Source organism: Neofelis nebulosa, chromosome 5 (assembly GCF_028018385.1).
Source record: "Neofelis nebulosa isolate mNeoNeb1 chromosome 5, mNeoNeb1.pri, whole genome shotgun sequence".
Lineage (NCBI taxonomy): Eukaryota > Metazoa > Chordata > Mammalia > Carnivora > Felidae > Neofelis > Neofelis nebulosa.
Genome location: NC_080786.1, coordinates 86,303,760 through 86,320,896, shown reverse-complemented (window position 1 = coordinate 86,320,896; position 17,137 = coordinate 86,303,760). Strand labels below are relative to the sequence as shown.

General features: G+C 42.8%; 1 protein-coding gene across 1 annotated transcript in view; it reads right to left on the bottom strand.

Annotated features, from left to right (window-relative positions):
- BDH1 (3-hydroxybutyrate dehydrogenase 1) overlaps positions 1-17,137 on the bottom strand; it is a 36,066-nt gene extending 18,929 nt beyond the window's left edge. Inside the window, exons 1-3 of the mRNA XM_058730915.1 lie at positions 16,987-17,137; positions 9,648-9,720; positions 8,917-9,027 (exon numbers count right to left, since the gene is read on the bottom strand). Of these exons, the coding sequence (XP_058586898.1) occupies positions 8,917-9,027; positions 9,648-9,720; positions 16,987-17,069 (267 nt within the window). The 5' untranslated portion in view covers positions 17,070-17,137. The remainder of the gene's footprint in view (positions 1-8,916; positions 9,028-9,647; positions 9,721-16,986) is intronic.

Genomic DNA, 17,137 nt, shown 5'->3' with positions numbered 1-17,137 from the left:
TAGAAACACTGAAGAGGAGCAAGCCTGGGGCATTGTAATAATCACAGGATGAGTAGCAAGAGCAGCTCGCAAGGGAAATGGAAGAAAAACCAAGAGAGCAAGTGTCCAAAAGGCAAGAAACAATGTGTAACAAACAAGAGTGGATTGTTAGGTCAAAGCTGTTAATGGGTTGAGTATGATACGATCCGAGAAGTGGCCAATGGATCCAGCAAAATGAGGGCTGCCGGCATCCTTGATAAAAGCTGTTCAGAGGCATCCAGGGGCCTTCCTGGTTCCCTGCCTTCTTTTCCCAGCTGGTCTCCTCTCCCTCCAGGAGGGTTCTGGGCTTCACCTACCTCAAACTACTGACAGTGTCTAAGTATGCAAACTCCATCACAGGAACTCCTGTTTGTCCTTCCAGATGGCAATGAGATGCCACCTTGGCCTATCAAGCCTTCTCCCACTCCCAGAGAGAGGCAATCTGTCCCTTCTCTGATACAAGATCCACCCCCAATTCCATTTTCACCTCACACCACTCCCCCTCCCTCCCTCACTGCAGCCACAGAGGCCTCCTGCTGTTGTCTAATACACACAGGCACACACCCTGCTTGGGCTTTGGCTTGGCCATCCCTTCTTCCCCCTCAAACCTGCAAGCCTTGCTCCCTTACCCCTTACCTCCTTCCAATGTCACTTTCTTGGTAAGGACTTTCTTCCCTCTTTAAACTCAACACCCGCTCTACCAAATTCACCATCCATCCTCTTTCCTGTTTCATTTTTCTCCACAGCTTCAATATCCCATAGAAAAGCAATTTACATTTTTGTCTTCTCTACCTCCCTGTGCATCTCCCCTCCTCCACATAAGCTCCACAAGGGAGCTTACCCTCCCTGAATTGGTATATGCTGTATCTCAAAAGGAGAACATTGTTAGCTCATAGTAGGTACTCAATATTTGTTGGGTGAAAGAACAAATAAACAGAGTGGTGGGGCCCAAAGTCTAATCTAGATGGGTTAGAAATAAAATGGGAAGTAAACAGGCGAAAATATCTATTACAAACAAGCCTCTGGGGATGCAGAGAAATAAGGTAGTAGCAGACACAGGATATGGGGTTGTGTCAGAGAGAGAGAGTGGGTGTGTGTGTGTACGTGTGTGCATGCACATGCAACCAAATGATTCAGTAGAGAGCGAGGAGTTAATGATGTAGGAGAGGAGAAACATCTCTGGAGCCAAGTCCTTGAGTTGGCCCAGGGACTGAGATAAGAGCATGTGGAGTGTTTGGGCACAGATGTAGTCAGAATCCACCATGTGGCTTAACATCGCAGAAGCAGGCTGGAAGACCGATCTCCTGTTTTCAATTCCTATAGCACTTCATCCCTGGTCTCTGGTGGCCCTGACTGCTTTCTGCTGTGCATAATTAATTCAAACCTCTAGTGACTTCTGTCTCCTCTAGCTTTTGACCAGAAAAGACAGACCATGACATCAAAATAGTCAAGAAGTAGCTCCAACAGACATAATCTGGCAATGACCTTGTCCGGTATTTTGAAGAAAATATCAGTCACTATACCAGAATCACTGCCGTGGGGGTGGACGGAATAAGAGCACCCAGTCCAACCCCCTTATTACAAGTAAGGGGCTCGGGGAGGGGAAGTGCCTAGTCCCGGGCTAGTGGCTGATACGGCACTAGAATCCAAGGTCATGACTCTCTCTCAAAAGCTCCTCTTCAGCACTCAGCAGCTTCTGTCCTGCAATGTGGAGTCAGGGTGCAGCCCCTGGGTCACTGGGTAAGCCACCATAATGGCACAGGTGTTTAAGACATGGAGAAGGAACTTCAAAGGCACAAAACATTCTGTGGCATCACAGCTCCTGCCAGGACCTGCTGAAGAAGGTCCACGTTATGCAGAGAACCCAGCTCCAAATATGCCCCACCCATCATCCCCAAATCCATTCTGAAACAGGTTTTTGCATGCACTATCACAGGGAGTAGGCATTGGTATGGCTTTTGGAGGCAGCAGTTTGGCAGATTTGAATGAAACCTAAATTTTGTACACCTTTTTCTACCCAATATTTTCATATCTAGAAATTTTTCCTAAGAATGACTAATGAAAAGCATGCAAAGATATGTGTAAGACGATTCACTGTGGCTTTGATTTTAATAGCAAAAGTCACAAATAATGTGCACACATACGTTTTAGTTATTCTGGGGCAAGAGACTGCTGTAAAAACACTTGCCTTTTTTATATCATCCACTTCTGTCTGGTTTGAATCTATTATAAATATGTATTACTTTCATAATTCAAAAGAAGGAAAAATTAAAAAGACAAATAAACCCTCTCTGATTTGTGCCAGCACCATACTGTCTTGACGATTACAGCTTTGTAATACAGCTTTAAGTCCGGAAACCCTCTCTGATTTCGAAATATGTTCAAACCGTGGCCATGAAAATTACTGTATTATTTGTGTTTGTTTATCTTATTGAACATTTACATTGGACAGGTATTGTTTTCACAGATATTAAACCTACTATAAAAAAAATTCCTTCTCTGGATTCTTACTGCCTTCAAAATAAAGAAAAATATCTCATCTACTGAGAAGAGGCAGCAAATTATTCTAAATACCCATTCTTCCCTTCTTCTATGGCAGTAGAACCCCTAACTTTAAGCAGGGTACATACTATCTCAGAATATGGACTACATTTCCCAGCCTCCCTAGCAGCTAGGTAAGGTCATGTGACTAAGTTCTGGTCAACAGTGAGCGTGAAGGTTGCTAAATGGCAACTTCTGGGTCACTCATGCCTTTAAATACCAGGGCAGAACTCACAACAGAAGAAATGCAAATTAAAACTGTACTGGGATATATTTCTCACCTATCAGATTGGAAAAAATCAACAGCTTAAAGTACATGGGGTGCCTGGGTGGCTCAGTTGGTTGAGAGTCCAATTCTTGATTTCGGCTGGGGTCATGATCTGATTTGAGCCCCGTGTCGGGCTCTGCACCGACAGTGAGGAGCCTGTTCGGGATCCCTCTCTCTCTGCCCCTCCCTTGCTTGCACTCTCTCTCTCTCTCTCTCAAAATAAATAAAAGAAACTTCAAGTACACTGTTGGTGAAATTGTGTGGAAACAGACCCTCTCATACATTACTGGTGGGAATGTAAAGTTACACGGCCCCTATGATGACAAATGTGCAGATATCTTTAAAAAAATGATGACATATTTTATTAACTCTTGACATACGGGTAATCTCATTCCTAAGAATTTACCCTAAGATAAACCCCCAACAAATACAAAAATACACATGCACGAAGTTATTCATTGTGGCATTATTTACAATTGCAAGATATTGAAAAATATTCTAAATGTTCATACATAGGAGACTGGTGGGGTAAACTATGGTCCAACCACAAAATGGAGTACTACAATGTTGTTAAAAAAAAAAAAAGTTAGGAAGATCTCTGTGAACTCACATGGAGTGATTTCTGGTATATTATAAAGTTGTTTTTTCTAAAAAAAAAAAACTCAAAAAGGTCCATGCAGGATACAAACATTTGTGTGGGAAGGGGAAAATGAAAGAATGGGGTGGGAAAGATAGGAGGTAGAAGACTAACACTACTTTGAATGTATTTTTAATATAATTTGATGTTAGAACCTTAATGTTTTACATATTCCAACATTAAATTAACAAGAATGAAAGGAACAAAATACAAATAAATGAATCAAACTGCATTTAAAATAAAATAATGACAAAGAAAATAAAAAATTAATCCAAGTAACATTCATTCATTTATTTTTTTTAATGTTTATTCCTTCTTTGAGAGAGAGAGAGAGAATGACCAGGGGAGGGGCAGAGAGAGGGAGACACAGAATCCAAAGTAGGTTCCAGGCTCTGAGCTGTCAGCACAGAGCCTGGCATGGGGCTTGAACCCATGAACCACGAGATCATGACCTGAGCCCAAGTCGGATGCTTAACCGGCTGAGCCACCCAGGAGCTCCTCATTCACTCATTTATAATGAAGATCCTAATAGTTCCCATTAGGGCTCTACTGTCATTTAGTTTCCGATTTCTCTGTTGTTGGTCATTTAGGTTATTCCCAACTTTTTATTATTACAAATAGTACTTCGATTATGGTCTTCATAGATAAATCTTTGGCTATATTTCTTATCATTTCTTTACGACTGTTTTCTTGGATGCTGTCCAAGTAACTTTTTTTTTCCTGGTCCACGTAACTTCTAAACACAGTTAATACATAAAAACACTTCAAAGAAATCTTAAGCTCTACTGCAGTAGACCTCCCTTCAAGACAATCTGCTGCAGGAGCAGTTGACTGAAGGTCTCTGGCTGCCTCATCTTCAGATCCACTGTAGCATGAATGCCATGGCCATGGCCATGCTGGCCTGAGCTGCTCTCAGCCAGTGGCCCAACATGGCAGGAATACTGGGCCATTCCTGGTATACTTTACTTGGAGACGCCTAATCGTCCCAAATGAGACTCTCGGACTGGACCGCAGTCAGAAATTCTGCCTACCGAACCCTCCTTCCTTCCCACTGTTTTTCACAGAATGGCACCACAATCTAAAGGATTTTCCTGCCTTTTCCTGCCCTATTCCCCTTTAGCCATTACAGGCACTTCCCAAATCAATCTCTTGCACATCTTATCCTATGGTGGCATCTGCTTCTTGGAGGAACTGAGCTGACACAACTTAGTAGGTTTTTGTTTGTAATGGTATGAATGTAGTATTCTGAAGCAATTGTGTGTGTATTATAGTATTAACCAAATGAGTAAATATATTGATATAGTTGGGGATCAAGGTTCAAACTGCAGGAAAAGGAAGACAGAAATATGGGGGGCACCTGGGTGGCTCAGTCAGTTAAGCATCCGACTTTGCTTCAGGTCATGATCTCACGGTTCATGGGTTTGAGCCCTGAGCTGGGCTCTGTGCTGACAGCCCAGAGCCTGGAGCTTGCTTCAGATTCTGTGTCTCCCTCTCTCTCTGCCCCTCCCCTGCTCGTGCTCTCTCTCTCTCAAAAATAGATAAACATTTTTAAAAATTAAAAAAAAAAAAGAAATATGGAATGAGGGAAGCAAAGAAGAATGCTGTAGTGTTGAACTGGAATAGAAGGTCAGTATAACCTCATGAATTATATGTGCATCAATGTGTGTGTGTGCGTGTGTGCATGTGTGCGTGCGTGTGTGTGTGTGTGTGATATTTATAGGAAATGTAGATAGGGGATAGTTATAAATATATACAGTGTGTGCATATGTATGTATATGTGTGTGTGATTATTTATACATCTTCTAGTTCTGTCCACTGAGAGAGACAAAGAGCACAGCTGTTGGTTTCTAAATTCTGTTAAAAGGAATCTGGTAAAAACATTTCTACACAGAGAGATGTATATGAATGTTTATAGCTGCATAATTCATAATGGCCAAAAAATCCAAACATACCACCCAAATATCCATCAACTAGTGAATTAATTTTTTTAAATGTGGTACATCCATACAATAGAATACTATCCAGCAATAAGAAGAAGTAAACTGCTGATACATTCTACAAGGAGAACCTCAAAAACATTATGCTGAGTGAAAGAAGCCTGGCATAAAAGCCCATGCACTGTATGATTCCATACATGAGCAGTCCAGAAAGGGCAAATCTAAAGAGACAGAAATCAGTGCTGTCTAGGACTAGAGAAAGGTGTGGGAATTAAGTGAAAATGGACAGGAGGGAAATGTCTAAGTGATGGAAATGTTCTAAAAGTGGATTGTGATGAGGTTGTACAACTTTACAAATCAGGAGAACTGTCCCTGATTACTTTTGCAGCCTCATGTCCCAATGCTTCCCTTCATACGCCCCCAAATTCCACTTGAGGAATTTCAAAGGATCCTCAGTTTCTATCCAGAATTCCCAGTCTCCACCTGGGACAGCATTATTCATTCTCCATAGCCCAGAACAAATGTCACCTCTGCCGTGATGCCAGAATCAATCCCTTCCTTCCATGCAATCTCATGAAACACTCTTTGCACAACCCTGAGAGCCCTCTTTGCTCTAACTCTTCCAGCTGTGTCTGTGCATGGCTGTCCCCTTACCACTGGACAGTGAGCTCCTCAGATGCAGGGACCAGGTCTTATTCCTCTAGAGAACCTATCAAGGCGTCAGGCACATCATTGGCATTTGGCAAATGAATGAATAAATGAATGAATGAACAAAGCCATGAAGAACAAGTGAGAATGAAGCGAATAGAAAAGGTATGGTCTGTTTTAAGCAACAGATGAACCAGTTGTTAGGAAAGCAATTAAAAAACAACTACAAATCTTGGCCCATAGTACTGGTATGAAATACTCAGCTTGAAGGAGGATTCTGGGAAGATGGTAGAGTAGGAAGCACCAGGAATCTCTCCCCGCCCCCCTGCCCCAGACAAGTGTACTGGCAGAATCTGTCTGAAGTAACTATTTTGGAACTCTGGAGTCTGTCAAAGAAATGAAAGGGATCCAAGTTGGAAAGGAAGAAGTAAAACTGTTTTCAGATAACATGGTCTTATACATAGAAAACCCTATAGATTCCCTGAAGAACTTACTGGAACTAAAAAACGAATTTTTTTTTTTAACGTTTATTTATTTTTGAGACAGAGAGAGACAGAGCATGAACAGGGGAGGGGCAGAGAGAGGGAGACACAGAATCCGAAACAGGCTCCAGGCTCTGAGCTGTCAGCCCAGAGCCCGAAGCAGGGCTCGAACTCACGGGCTGTGAGATCGTGACCTGAGCCGAAGTCGGCCGCTTAACCGACTGAGCCACCCAGGCGCCCCTAAAAAACGAATTTAGCAAAGTAGCAGGATACAAAGTCAACACACAAAAGTCAGTTGCATTTCTGTACACAATGAACGATCTGAAAAGGAAATCACAAAAACAATTCCATTTACAACAGCATCAAAAAGAATAACATATTTAGGAACTAACTTAACCAAGGAGGTGAGAGATTTGGACAACGAAAACTGTGAAACATTTCTGAAAGAAACTAAAGAAGGTATAAATAAATGGAAACACATCCCACATTCATGGATCAGAAGACTTAATATTGTTAAACTGTAGATACTACTGAAAGCAATCTCCAGATTTAATCCAATACCTGTAAAAATCTTAGTGATGTTTTTTGCAGAAAAACACAACTTAAAATTCACATGAAGTCTCAAGGGACCCCAAAAAGCTAAAACAATCTTGAAAAAGAAGAACAAAACTGGATGATACAGACTTACTGATGTCAAAACTTACTACAAAGCTACATTAGTCAAAACAGTCTAGTACTGGCATAAAGACAGACATATGAAACAACAGAATAGAAGAAAGAGCCCAGAAAGAAATCTTCATGTGTACGGTCAAATGACTTTTGCAAGGGTGCCAAGACCATTCAATGAAAAAAAAGATGGTATTTTCAACAAATGGTGCTGGAAAACTGGAAATGCACATGCAAAAGAAATAAGTTGGATCCTTATCTAATACCATATACAAAATTAATTCAAAATAGACCAAAGATCTAAATGTAACACCCCCCCACCAAAGTAAAAGGCTTAGAGAAAAACAAGACAAAACCACCCTAACTTTGGGTTTGGCTATGATTTCTTGGATATGACATCAAAGGCACAGGTAACAGAAGAAAAAATTGGCATAAAAATTTTTTAATCATGTATATTAAGAGACACTACCCATGGAGTAAAAAAACAACTCACAGAATAGGAGACAATATTTGTAAATCATTTATATGATAAGGATTCAATATCTAGAATATGTAAGTCCTAAAATTCAACAGTAACAAAAAATAAATGACCCAGTTTAAAACCGGGTGAAGGACTGGAATAGACATTTCTCCACAGAAGATAATGAATGGCCAATAAACACATGAAAAGAGGCTCATCAGGGAAATGCAAATCGAAACTACAATGAGATATCACCTCACAGGCATTAAGGTGGCCACTATAAAACATCAGCAACAGAAAACAAATATCAGTGAGGCTGTGGAAAAATTGGAACTGTTGTACACCATTGGTGAGAATGTAAAATAGTGTAGCCACTGTGGAAAGCAGTTCATTTAAAATGGAACTACCTCACTTAACAATAGAACTACCATATGGGGCGTCCGGGTAGCTCCGTCAGTTAAGCATCCAGCTGGGGCTCAGGTCATGATCTCATGGTTCCTGAGGTTGAGCCCCACACCAGGCTGCTTTCAGCACAGAGCCTAGTTCGGATCCTCTGTCTCCCTCTCTCTCTGCCCCTCCCCTGCTCTCTCTCTTTTTCTCTCCCTCATACGTAAATAAACACTTAAAAATAAATAGAACTACCATATGGTCTAGCAATTCTACTTCTGGTATACACGGACAAGAATTGAAAGCAGGGTCTCAAAGAGACATGTGTACACCCATGTTCACAATAGCTAAAACTTGGAAGCAACACAAGTAAGTGTTCAACAGCAGACGAATGGATAAGCGAAATGTGACACATACATACAATGGCATATTATTCAGCCTTAAAAAGGAAAGATATTCTGTAACATGCTACAATACGGACAAATTTTGAGGGCATTATGCCAGGTGAAATAAGCCAGTCGCCAAAAGACAAATACTGTAAAAGTCCATTTATATGAGGTACTTACAGTAGCCAAATTCATAAAGACAGAAATTGCAATGATGATTGCCAGGGGGCGGAGTGGGGAAACGGGGATGGACAGTTATTGTTATTGGGTATAGAGTTTCAGTTTTACAAGATGAAAGTGTTATGGGGATGGATGGGGGTAATTTCTGTACAACAATGTGAATATATTTAATACCACTGAAGAAGAGTACACTTAAAAGTGGTTAAGACAGTAAATTTTATGCATATTTTACTACAATTTTAAAAACACTACAAAACAATAAGTATGTGTAAAGGACAATGGTGACAAAGATGACCCATCTCTTACCTTCATCAAGCAGCCAGCAAACACAAGGAAGCCTCTTGAATGCAGATGTTTGGCCAACGAGAACCCAAATCCCGAGTCACAGCCTGTGACCAGGACAGCTTTGCTGCCAACCTGTTTTAGAAGGTCATACCCCACATTAGGAACCCAAGATCCTATGAGCATAGTGATCAAGCCTCCTCTGGGCAGTAACGATTAGTGCTTCCTGAGTGAGCCAGTCCTGGCCCTGCCCACCCGCCTCTAGCTTTCTAGAGAAGCACCATGGTATAGTGGGAAATGCTTAGACTCAGAATCAGACCAGGTTCTAACCTTTCTGGCATCAGTTCCCTAATCTATAATCCCCAACACCACCATCCCCATCATTATGGTATATTGATCGTTTCTTACCATACGCAAGGCACTGTGCATGCATTTTTCTTATTTAATCCCCATAGTAACTCCATACTGTATGATTATTATACTACGTTGCAAGTGAGGAAATAGATATTTTCTAAATACCCAAGGTAGTTAGTTAGTGGTAGAGCTGGAACTAAAACCAGGAATGAGAGATTCCAGAGTCTAAACTCAACCCCTAACTTCATTTGATGGGGGTAAAAGGGGCAGTTAAGAGAGTGGAAAGTGGTTCCAGCTGTCTCAGAAGCACTGAGACCCTGCTCTGAGGGTGGCCCGGGGCCGGGGGTCGGAAGGGAAGGGCTCTGACCACCTGGCTGGTTTTCAGCTGGGCTGCCACTCACCGGGTTCACCTCATCAGAGTAAGTGCGCAGGCTGACAGGGACAGGGGAGGCGGAGTAAAGCAGCTGCATGCGTCTGCAAGAGAGAAGGAAACCATGAGTAAAGTCTGTGGTCACACCTGGCCCTGTTCCTGGGTACCAGTGAGCACCCCACTGCTCCCCACCCCAAGCCCCTGAGGACAATCTGCTGGTACTAGTGAGGAAGAGGACCTTTTTCCTCTGGGGTTGCAAGGCTGGGACAAAGTAAGCCAGCAGTATGCTGTGGCCATTCTTGCCACTGTGTAAGGAATGGAATCGTCCTCCAGTAATACAGCTTTGTTAACAAAGCCTTTTGCAAATTCAATGTCTTAACCCTTAGGTTTTACGCTGCTTCCTGATAGCTATTTTTCAATTAAACTTTTGTTTTTGAAATAATTGTAGATTCATATGCAGTTAAAAAATAACACAGAGAGATGTCCTGTAACCCTTTACCCAATTTCCCCCAATGGCAACATTTTGCAAAACTATATAGCACAATATCACAATCAGGATATTGACATACAGTGAAAATACAGAAGATTTCCATCACCACAAGCATCCCTCATGTTACCCTTTTATTGCCACACCCACTTCTCTCCCACCTCATAGCCTCTTTAACCACTAATCTGCTCTCCATCGCTACAATTTTGTCATTTCAAGAATGTTATATAAATGGAGTCACACAGTATATATAACCTTTTAGGATTGCTTTTTTTCACCGAACATAATTCTCTGGAGATTCATCCAGATTGTTGCATGTATCAATATTCTTTTTTTATTGCTACATTGTATTTCATGGCATGGGTATACCACAGTTTAACCATTCAACTATTTTTGTTTGTTTTTAAGTAGGCTCCACATCCAACATGGGGCTGGAAATCACCACCCTGAGATCAAGAGTTGCATGCTCTACTGACTGACTCAGCCAAGTGCCCCTGACCATTCAACTATTAAAGGGCATCTAGAATGTTTCCAGTTTGGAGTTATTACAAATAAAGCTGCTATGAACATTCCTGTACAAGTTTTTGTGCAAATCTATTTTTCTCTTGGGTAAATGCCCAGGAGAGCAATTGCTGGGTCATATGGTAGTTCCATGTTTAGTTTTTAAGAAACCTTCAAACTGTTTTTGCAAAGTGGCTGAAGCCTTCTACGTTACAGCAGCAACGGATGAGTGATCCAGTTTCTCCATATCCTCGCCAGCATTTGGTGGTCTCACCACTTTTATTTTAGCCATACTGATGACTAAAAAAGATAATCTCACCGTTTCTAATTTGCATTTCTCAAATGGCTAATGATGTTGAACATCTTTTCATGTACCTATTTGCCATCTGTATATGTTCTTTGGTAAGATGTCTCTTCATGTCTTTTGTCTATATTCTTTTAAGATTTTATTTATTTTTTTTATTAAAAATTTTTTAACGTTTATTTTTGAGAGACAGAGAGAGAATACAAGCTGGGGTTGGGGGAGCAGAGAGAGAGAGGGAGACACAGAATCTGAAGCAGGCTCCAGGCTCTGGGCTGTCAGCACAGAGCCCGATGCAGGGCTTGAACTCACCAACCGTGAGATCATGACCTGAGCTGAAGTCAGTGGACTGACTGAGCCACCCAGGCACCCCAAGATTTTATTTTTAAGTTACCTCCACACCCAACATGGGGCTTGAACTCACAACCCCGAGATCAAGAGTCGCATGCTCCTCTGATTCAGCCAGCCAACTGCCCCTCACTATTGAGTTTTGAGAGTTTGTTACATGTTTTAGATGCTAGTTCTCTGTCACATATATAGTATGCAAATATTTTCTCCTATCCTGGAAGTTGTCTCTTCATCCTCTTCACAGGCTCTTTCACAGAGGGAACGTGTTTCATTTTGATGAGGTCTGACATCAATTTTTCCTTTTATGGGTAATGCTTTTGGTGTCAAGTTTCAAACTCTACCCCAGAACCCAAAGATTTTCTCCTGTTTTTTTTCTAAGAGTGTGATAGTTTTGTGTTTTACATTTTAAGTCCATGATCCATTTTGAGTTAACTTTTGTATACAATGTGAGACTTAGGTCAAAGTGCTTTTTTTTTTTTTTTGGCCTAAGCATGTCCAATTGCTCCAGAACCATTTTTTGAAAATGTTGTCTTTTCTGCATTTCATTGCTTTTGCACCTTTGTCAAATATCAGTTTGGCATATTTGGGTAGGTCTATTTCTGGATTCTCTCTTCTGTTTCATTGAGCTATGTGCTCCCATCTTTTCTTTTTCAAAACTGTTTTTGCTATCCTATTTTCCTTGCCTGTTCGTACAACTTCTAGAACAATCTTATCCTTATCTACAAAAAATCTGGCCGGGATTTTATACAAATTGTGCTAAGCTTGTATATCAATTTGAGGGAAATTGACATTTTTACTTTTTTTGAGTTCTTCGATCCCTGAACATAGTATGGGATTTATTTAGATCGTTGATTTCTTTCATCAGCACTGTATAGTTTCCTGCATACAAAATCCTGTACATGGTTACTGTATTTATGCTTCAGTAGCTCATTTTTTTGAGTTTTTTAAATGGTATTGTTTTAAATTTTGATATCCACAGTTCATTGCTAGGATATAAAAATACACTTTATTTATATTCTTTTATTTTGTGTGCTATCATGATTCCTGAAAGAAACCTATTTTTTCATGGTTTATATTTTTATGTATTACTGAATTCTATTTGCTAATATTTTAAGAATTTTTGCATCTGTATGCATGAGGGATATTGGTCTGTGGTTCTTTTTTTTTTTTTTTTTTTAATGTTTATTTATTTTGAGAGACACAGGGACGGGGGAGGGGCAGAGAGAGCGGAGAGAGAATCCCAAGCAGGCTCCGCACTGTCAGTGTGGAGCCTGACGCAGGGCTCGATCTCACACACTCTGAGATCATGACCTCGGCCAAAATCAAGAGTCAGATGCTCAACCAACTGAGCTACCCAGGCACCCCTTCTTTTTCTGTACAGTATTTGTAGAGTTTGGAACCAGGGTAATACTACCTTCATAAAGTGCAAAGTGTTCGCCCTGGGTAGGGATTGAGTTCCGGCTCCCTATGAGGTCTCCACTCATACTCCCTGCCTGGGAGGGGTCGGGATGTCTCACTACTGCTCCCCACATGCACGGGAGTGTGGTCTCACTACTGCTGAGAGGTTGGCAAAGTCCTGATTCTCCCTGACTCCCACCCACACAGGCAGGGTGCCTGATTACTGCTGGGTGAGAACAAAAGTCCTGGCCCCTCGTTGGCTTTCTCTGACACTACCCCTGATGGAGGGAGTGCAGTACCTCACTACAGCCTGGTAAAGGTGGAGGTGCAGGCTCAACACCTCACCATCTGGGGGAGGCCACAGCTTTTTTCTGTGGTGGCTGCCTAGAGCGCAGTGATTATTGTCCACAGTTTTCTGTCTTGCTAGGCTGGTCTTTTGGCTAAAGAGAGCAAGCTTTTGCTGGGGCTTTTTGTGCCTAGGCTCACTGGCATTTTTGGGTCACCAGCCTCTTCAGCTCCAAGTGTGGGATAGATGAAGGGGAAAGAAAACCTAGAGAGCTCATCACTGTGTTGTTTCTTAGTCCCCGAGGTCCCTAGCTTATCTGCCTTCTTCTCTCCATCTTCTAGAATCTTGCTATGCTTGCTTTACATAATACCCGGGGGGTTTAGTCGTACCTTTTGGAAGCCAATAGAGAAAAGTACATCTACTCCATCTTTCCAGAAGGAGAAGTGCAGTTAGTTTTTAAACGAATATTAAACCAGAAATGATAAATGGAGGTGGTGGAGGCAAGTGAGCAGCTGGTAACAGGGGAGAGAAGGTAGGAGATAGACTTGTACTGTTTTCTACCATTTGAATTTTGTACTCTGTTAATATATTATCTACTCAAAACAAAGTTTTTTTTAGATATTCATAAAAATGTGTTATCCAACATTCTTCAAGAACAATGGGTTCACGGGGCGCCTGGGTGGCGCAGTCGGTTGAGTGTCCGACTTCAGCCAGGTCACGATCTCGCGGTCCGTGAGTTCGAGCCCCGCGTCAGGCTCTGGGCTGATGGCTCAGAGCCTGGAGCCTGTTTCCGCTTCTGTGTCTCCCTCTCTCTCTGCCCCTCCCCCGTTCATGCTCTGTCTCTCTCTGCCCCAAAAAAAAAAAAAAAAAAAAAAAAAACGTTGAAAAAAAAAGAACAATGGGTTCACTAGCCAGAAATGAGGGTCCAGTAGAAAATCTGCCAGAGTAAACTCCTGTCCGTTTGAACTGTCATAGAAGAGTCTCTTTGGACTTTAAATCCTAGTACATGCTGGTCTCATGAGCAGAATGGTACAGTTAGAATGTTCAAAGGTAGTTAAATGATTTTATCCAAAGAGAATCGCTGTTTTTCCAAGACCCCAGAGGTTAATTTTCCAAAAAAGAACAAGGTGTCCATCTGGACCAGATTATATGTGTTCCTCCCCCTGCAAGTTCCTTTGTACTACTTGATACTTTGAGAAGTAACAGAAAGGTCACAGCAGGAGAAAGAACTTATTTCAAACGGACTTGCCGCCAGATTTTTTCTCATCTACTTCCCCATTCTCAAATATATTCGGACCCAGACTTGACTCTCTCTGGGTGTACTGTAGCAGGCTCTACTGCCCAGACCCAGCTGTCAGTGGTGTATTTCTTCTTCTCTACCCAGCACAAGGCTCCATCCCTCCACACTCACCTCCCAAGAGGCACAACCTTGACAAGGTGGGGGAGTGGGGCCAAGATTAGCATGCGGAAGCTCCAGCAACACGAGGGTACCCTCCTGGGGACTGCGTGGCTTCTCACCTTTCCCCCTTGGCCATTGCTGGGATCGCCTCGTCCTGCTCCTATTCTCTCACTGGGAGGCTCCTGTAGCTGCTGTGGGTCCCTAGCTTGGGGCTACTGCTCAATTTGAGGGTTCTTGGGCCTGGAAAGGCCTTAACACCTCAATTCTCTAACTTTAGTTGACAAGCACCTGGGGAGCTTGTTACAATGCAGACTCCCAGGCCCCTCCCATTGACCTTCTGATTCAGCAGGAAGGGGCGGCAGCAAACTGAGGGTCACCCAAACCCCTTACTCCATCAGCTATGCCAGTCTCACAGGCGGTTCTAGTTCAACTCGGGACAGTCAGTAAACTTTCTGAGGGGTAGAATCCCAAAGAGGTAGCAGCCAGATTCAGAGAAGAAGAGCTGGCTGGCTGCTGTCCTAACCTACCAGCGCCATTAGATGGGGCAGGAACTTCCCTGAGGGCCTGTGGGAGAAGCCCCTGGTCCCCAGAGTACTGTCATCTGGGAACTTGCCAGGCCACATTTGAGATGCCACCCCATGCTGGCCAGGGCATTAATCCTGGCTTCTTTTCCATCTTACCAGTCTGTGTCTCTATCCCTTTTGTTCCTCCATCATGAACCAGCCACAATGACCGGTAACCCAGCTTTCTGCTGAGAGGAGTCATGACTAAGTGATTTGACAGGCTGATCATAACAAGATGGAGTCTAGGAGGGACAAATGTCAGGGACACAATGCAGCTTGGGAGAAATATGGCCTCACACAGCAGCATATGTGAAAACATAGTAGTCCGCTCAACCATGAATCACAAGTGATGTGACTGCCAAAAGAATCTAACGTGAGCCAAGGCTGGAAAGGATAAAGAAGCCCTTCTCCACTCTGCCTGGGTCAGGCTATACTGGAGTATTACACGTCATGCCCAGGCAGGCAGTGCTGAGCACTGGAGTTAAGCCAACCGGTATGTATAACCAGGATCCAGGAGGTGGTGTCCAGGAGGTGGGGAACGCACCAGTAAGTCACCTCTCCTGGGGCGGGGCAGGGCAGGTCATCAGGTCATTGTCCTTCAAAAGAGCCAGGCTCCATTCTCTCTTCAATGGGATGCTGCCTTTGTGGGAAGGGCCATTTTATACTCCTCCTCCTCCTTCTCCTCCCCCCCATCCTCCCCCCCTTCTTCTTCCTCCTCCTCCTCCTCCTCCTCCTCCTCCTCCTCCTCCTCCTCCTCCTCCTTTCAGAGACAGCACATGTGCATGAGCAGGGGAAGGGGCAGAGGGAGCAAGAGAGACTCTTAAGCAGGCTCCACACTCGGCATGAAGTGCAACGTGGGGCTCAATCCTACGACCCTGGGATCATGACCTGGGGCGAAATCAAGAGGCAGATGCTCAGCCAACTGTGCCACCCAGATGCCCCTATACTCTTCTTATATGAGGTCTTCTGCTAGTTGAAGCCCATCTCCAACCAAGCTTCTGTAGCCCAAGGAAATGCCTTTAAGAAAATGGTGCTAAAAGCCTAAATGCATGTTCTTCTAGACAGACATATTAATCAGTATAGAAAATATCCATCAATTTTCTAGCTGCTGAGACTTTGAATTTAACCTGACACCTAATTTCTCTCCTTTCAAATATAAAGGAACAGAACGTATTATTTTTTTCCTTGCCTCTGTGCTGCAAAAGACAAAAATGAGGTAACAGAGCACTCTGAACCCCCTTGGAAAAGGCAATTCCAGAAGTTCTCAAAGAAGAGCTGCCTGTTTAATTTGTACTTAATGCTTTCTCTAAATCACACAAACAGTTCAGTGAAGCCTCAGGACATTTTAGTTAACTGGTTCCATGTGTAAGATTTAAAAAGAGCAATTATCCAGGAGATCAAAGTATTGGGACACATCAACGTTCTATGTCTCCATAGACATAGAACATTCTATGTTCCAAGAGGGGCATCACCTCATTTAGGTAGGACTCTTCCAGACATACAGATCTGAGTGTAAATATGACAAAACATCACACAAACGCAAACTGACAGGCATTATTCCAAAGTGTCAAGGTCATGAACAACAAAAACTGAGGAACTATCCCCAGTAGGAAGAGACTGAGGAGACATGACAACTAAATGCACTGTGGGACCCTGGTTTGTACCTGGAACCAGGAAAAGGTCCGTTTGTAGGCTATTTGGTAAAATTTGAATCAGGTCTCTAGATCAGTCCATCATATCACATCAGTGGTAATTTCCTGGTTTTGCTGATTGCACAATGCAAGGGAAGTTAGGTGAAAGACACAGGAACCCCTTGTACTAATTTTGCAACCTTTGTATAAGGGTAGTTATTTCAAAATAAAAAGTTGAAGAGAATAAAGCAGTGTTGAAAGATATTCTTCTGTGCCCTGTGAAAGTCTTTGTCTGTTGCAGGCACCTTTGGGTTTCCTTTGCTGGTAGAGAGCAGGGGCTGGCAGACATCTTTGAGGGTCAGGCCTTAACACCTCCTGCATCATCCGTGTGTGAAGAGCTCTGTTTCGCCTAGAAGGTGTGACCCTCGAGGGTACCTCCATCTTTTAGTTTCTTACCTTGTTCCCTTTTCTCTATCACACAAACTCAGGGTTTTCCCTGGGAGCTGTGACAGGGGTCTGAAGAGGCGGGCAGTCAGCATTATGGCCACAAGAGGTAGAATGGTCAGCCTCCTCCCGGGGGGGTTCTGAAACGCAAAATGTATACTCA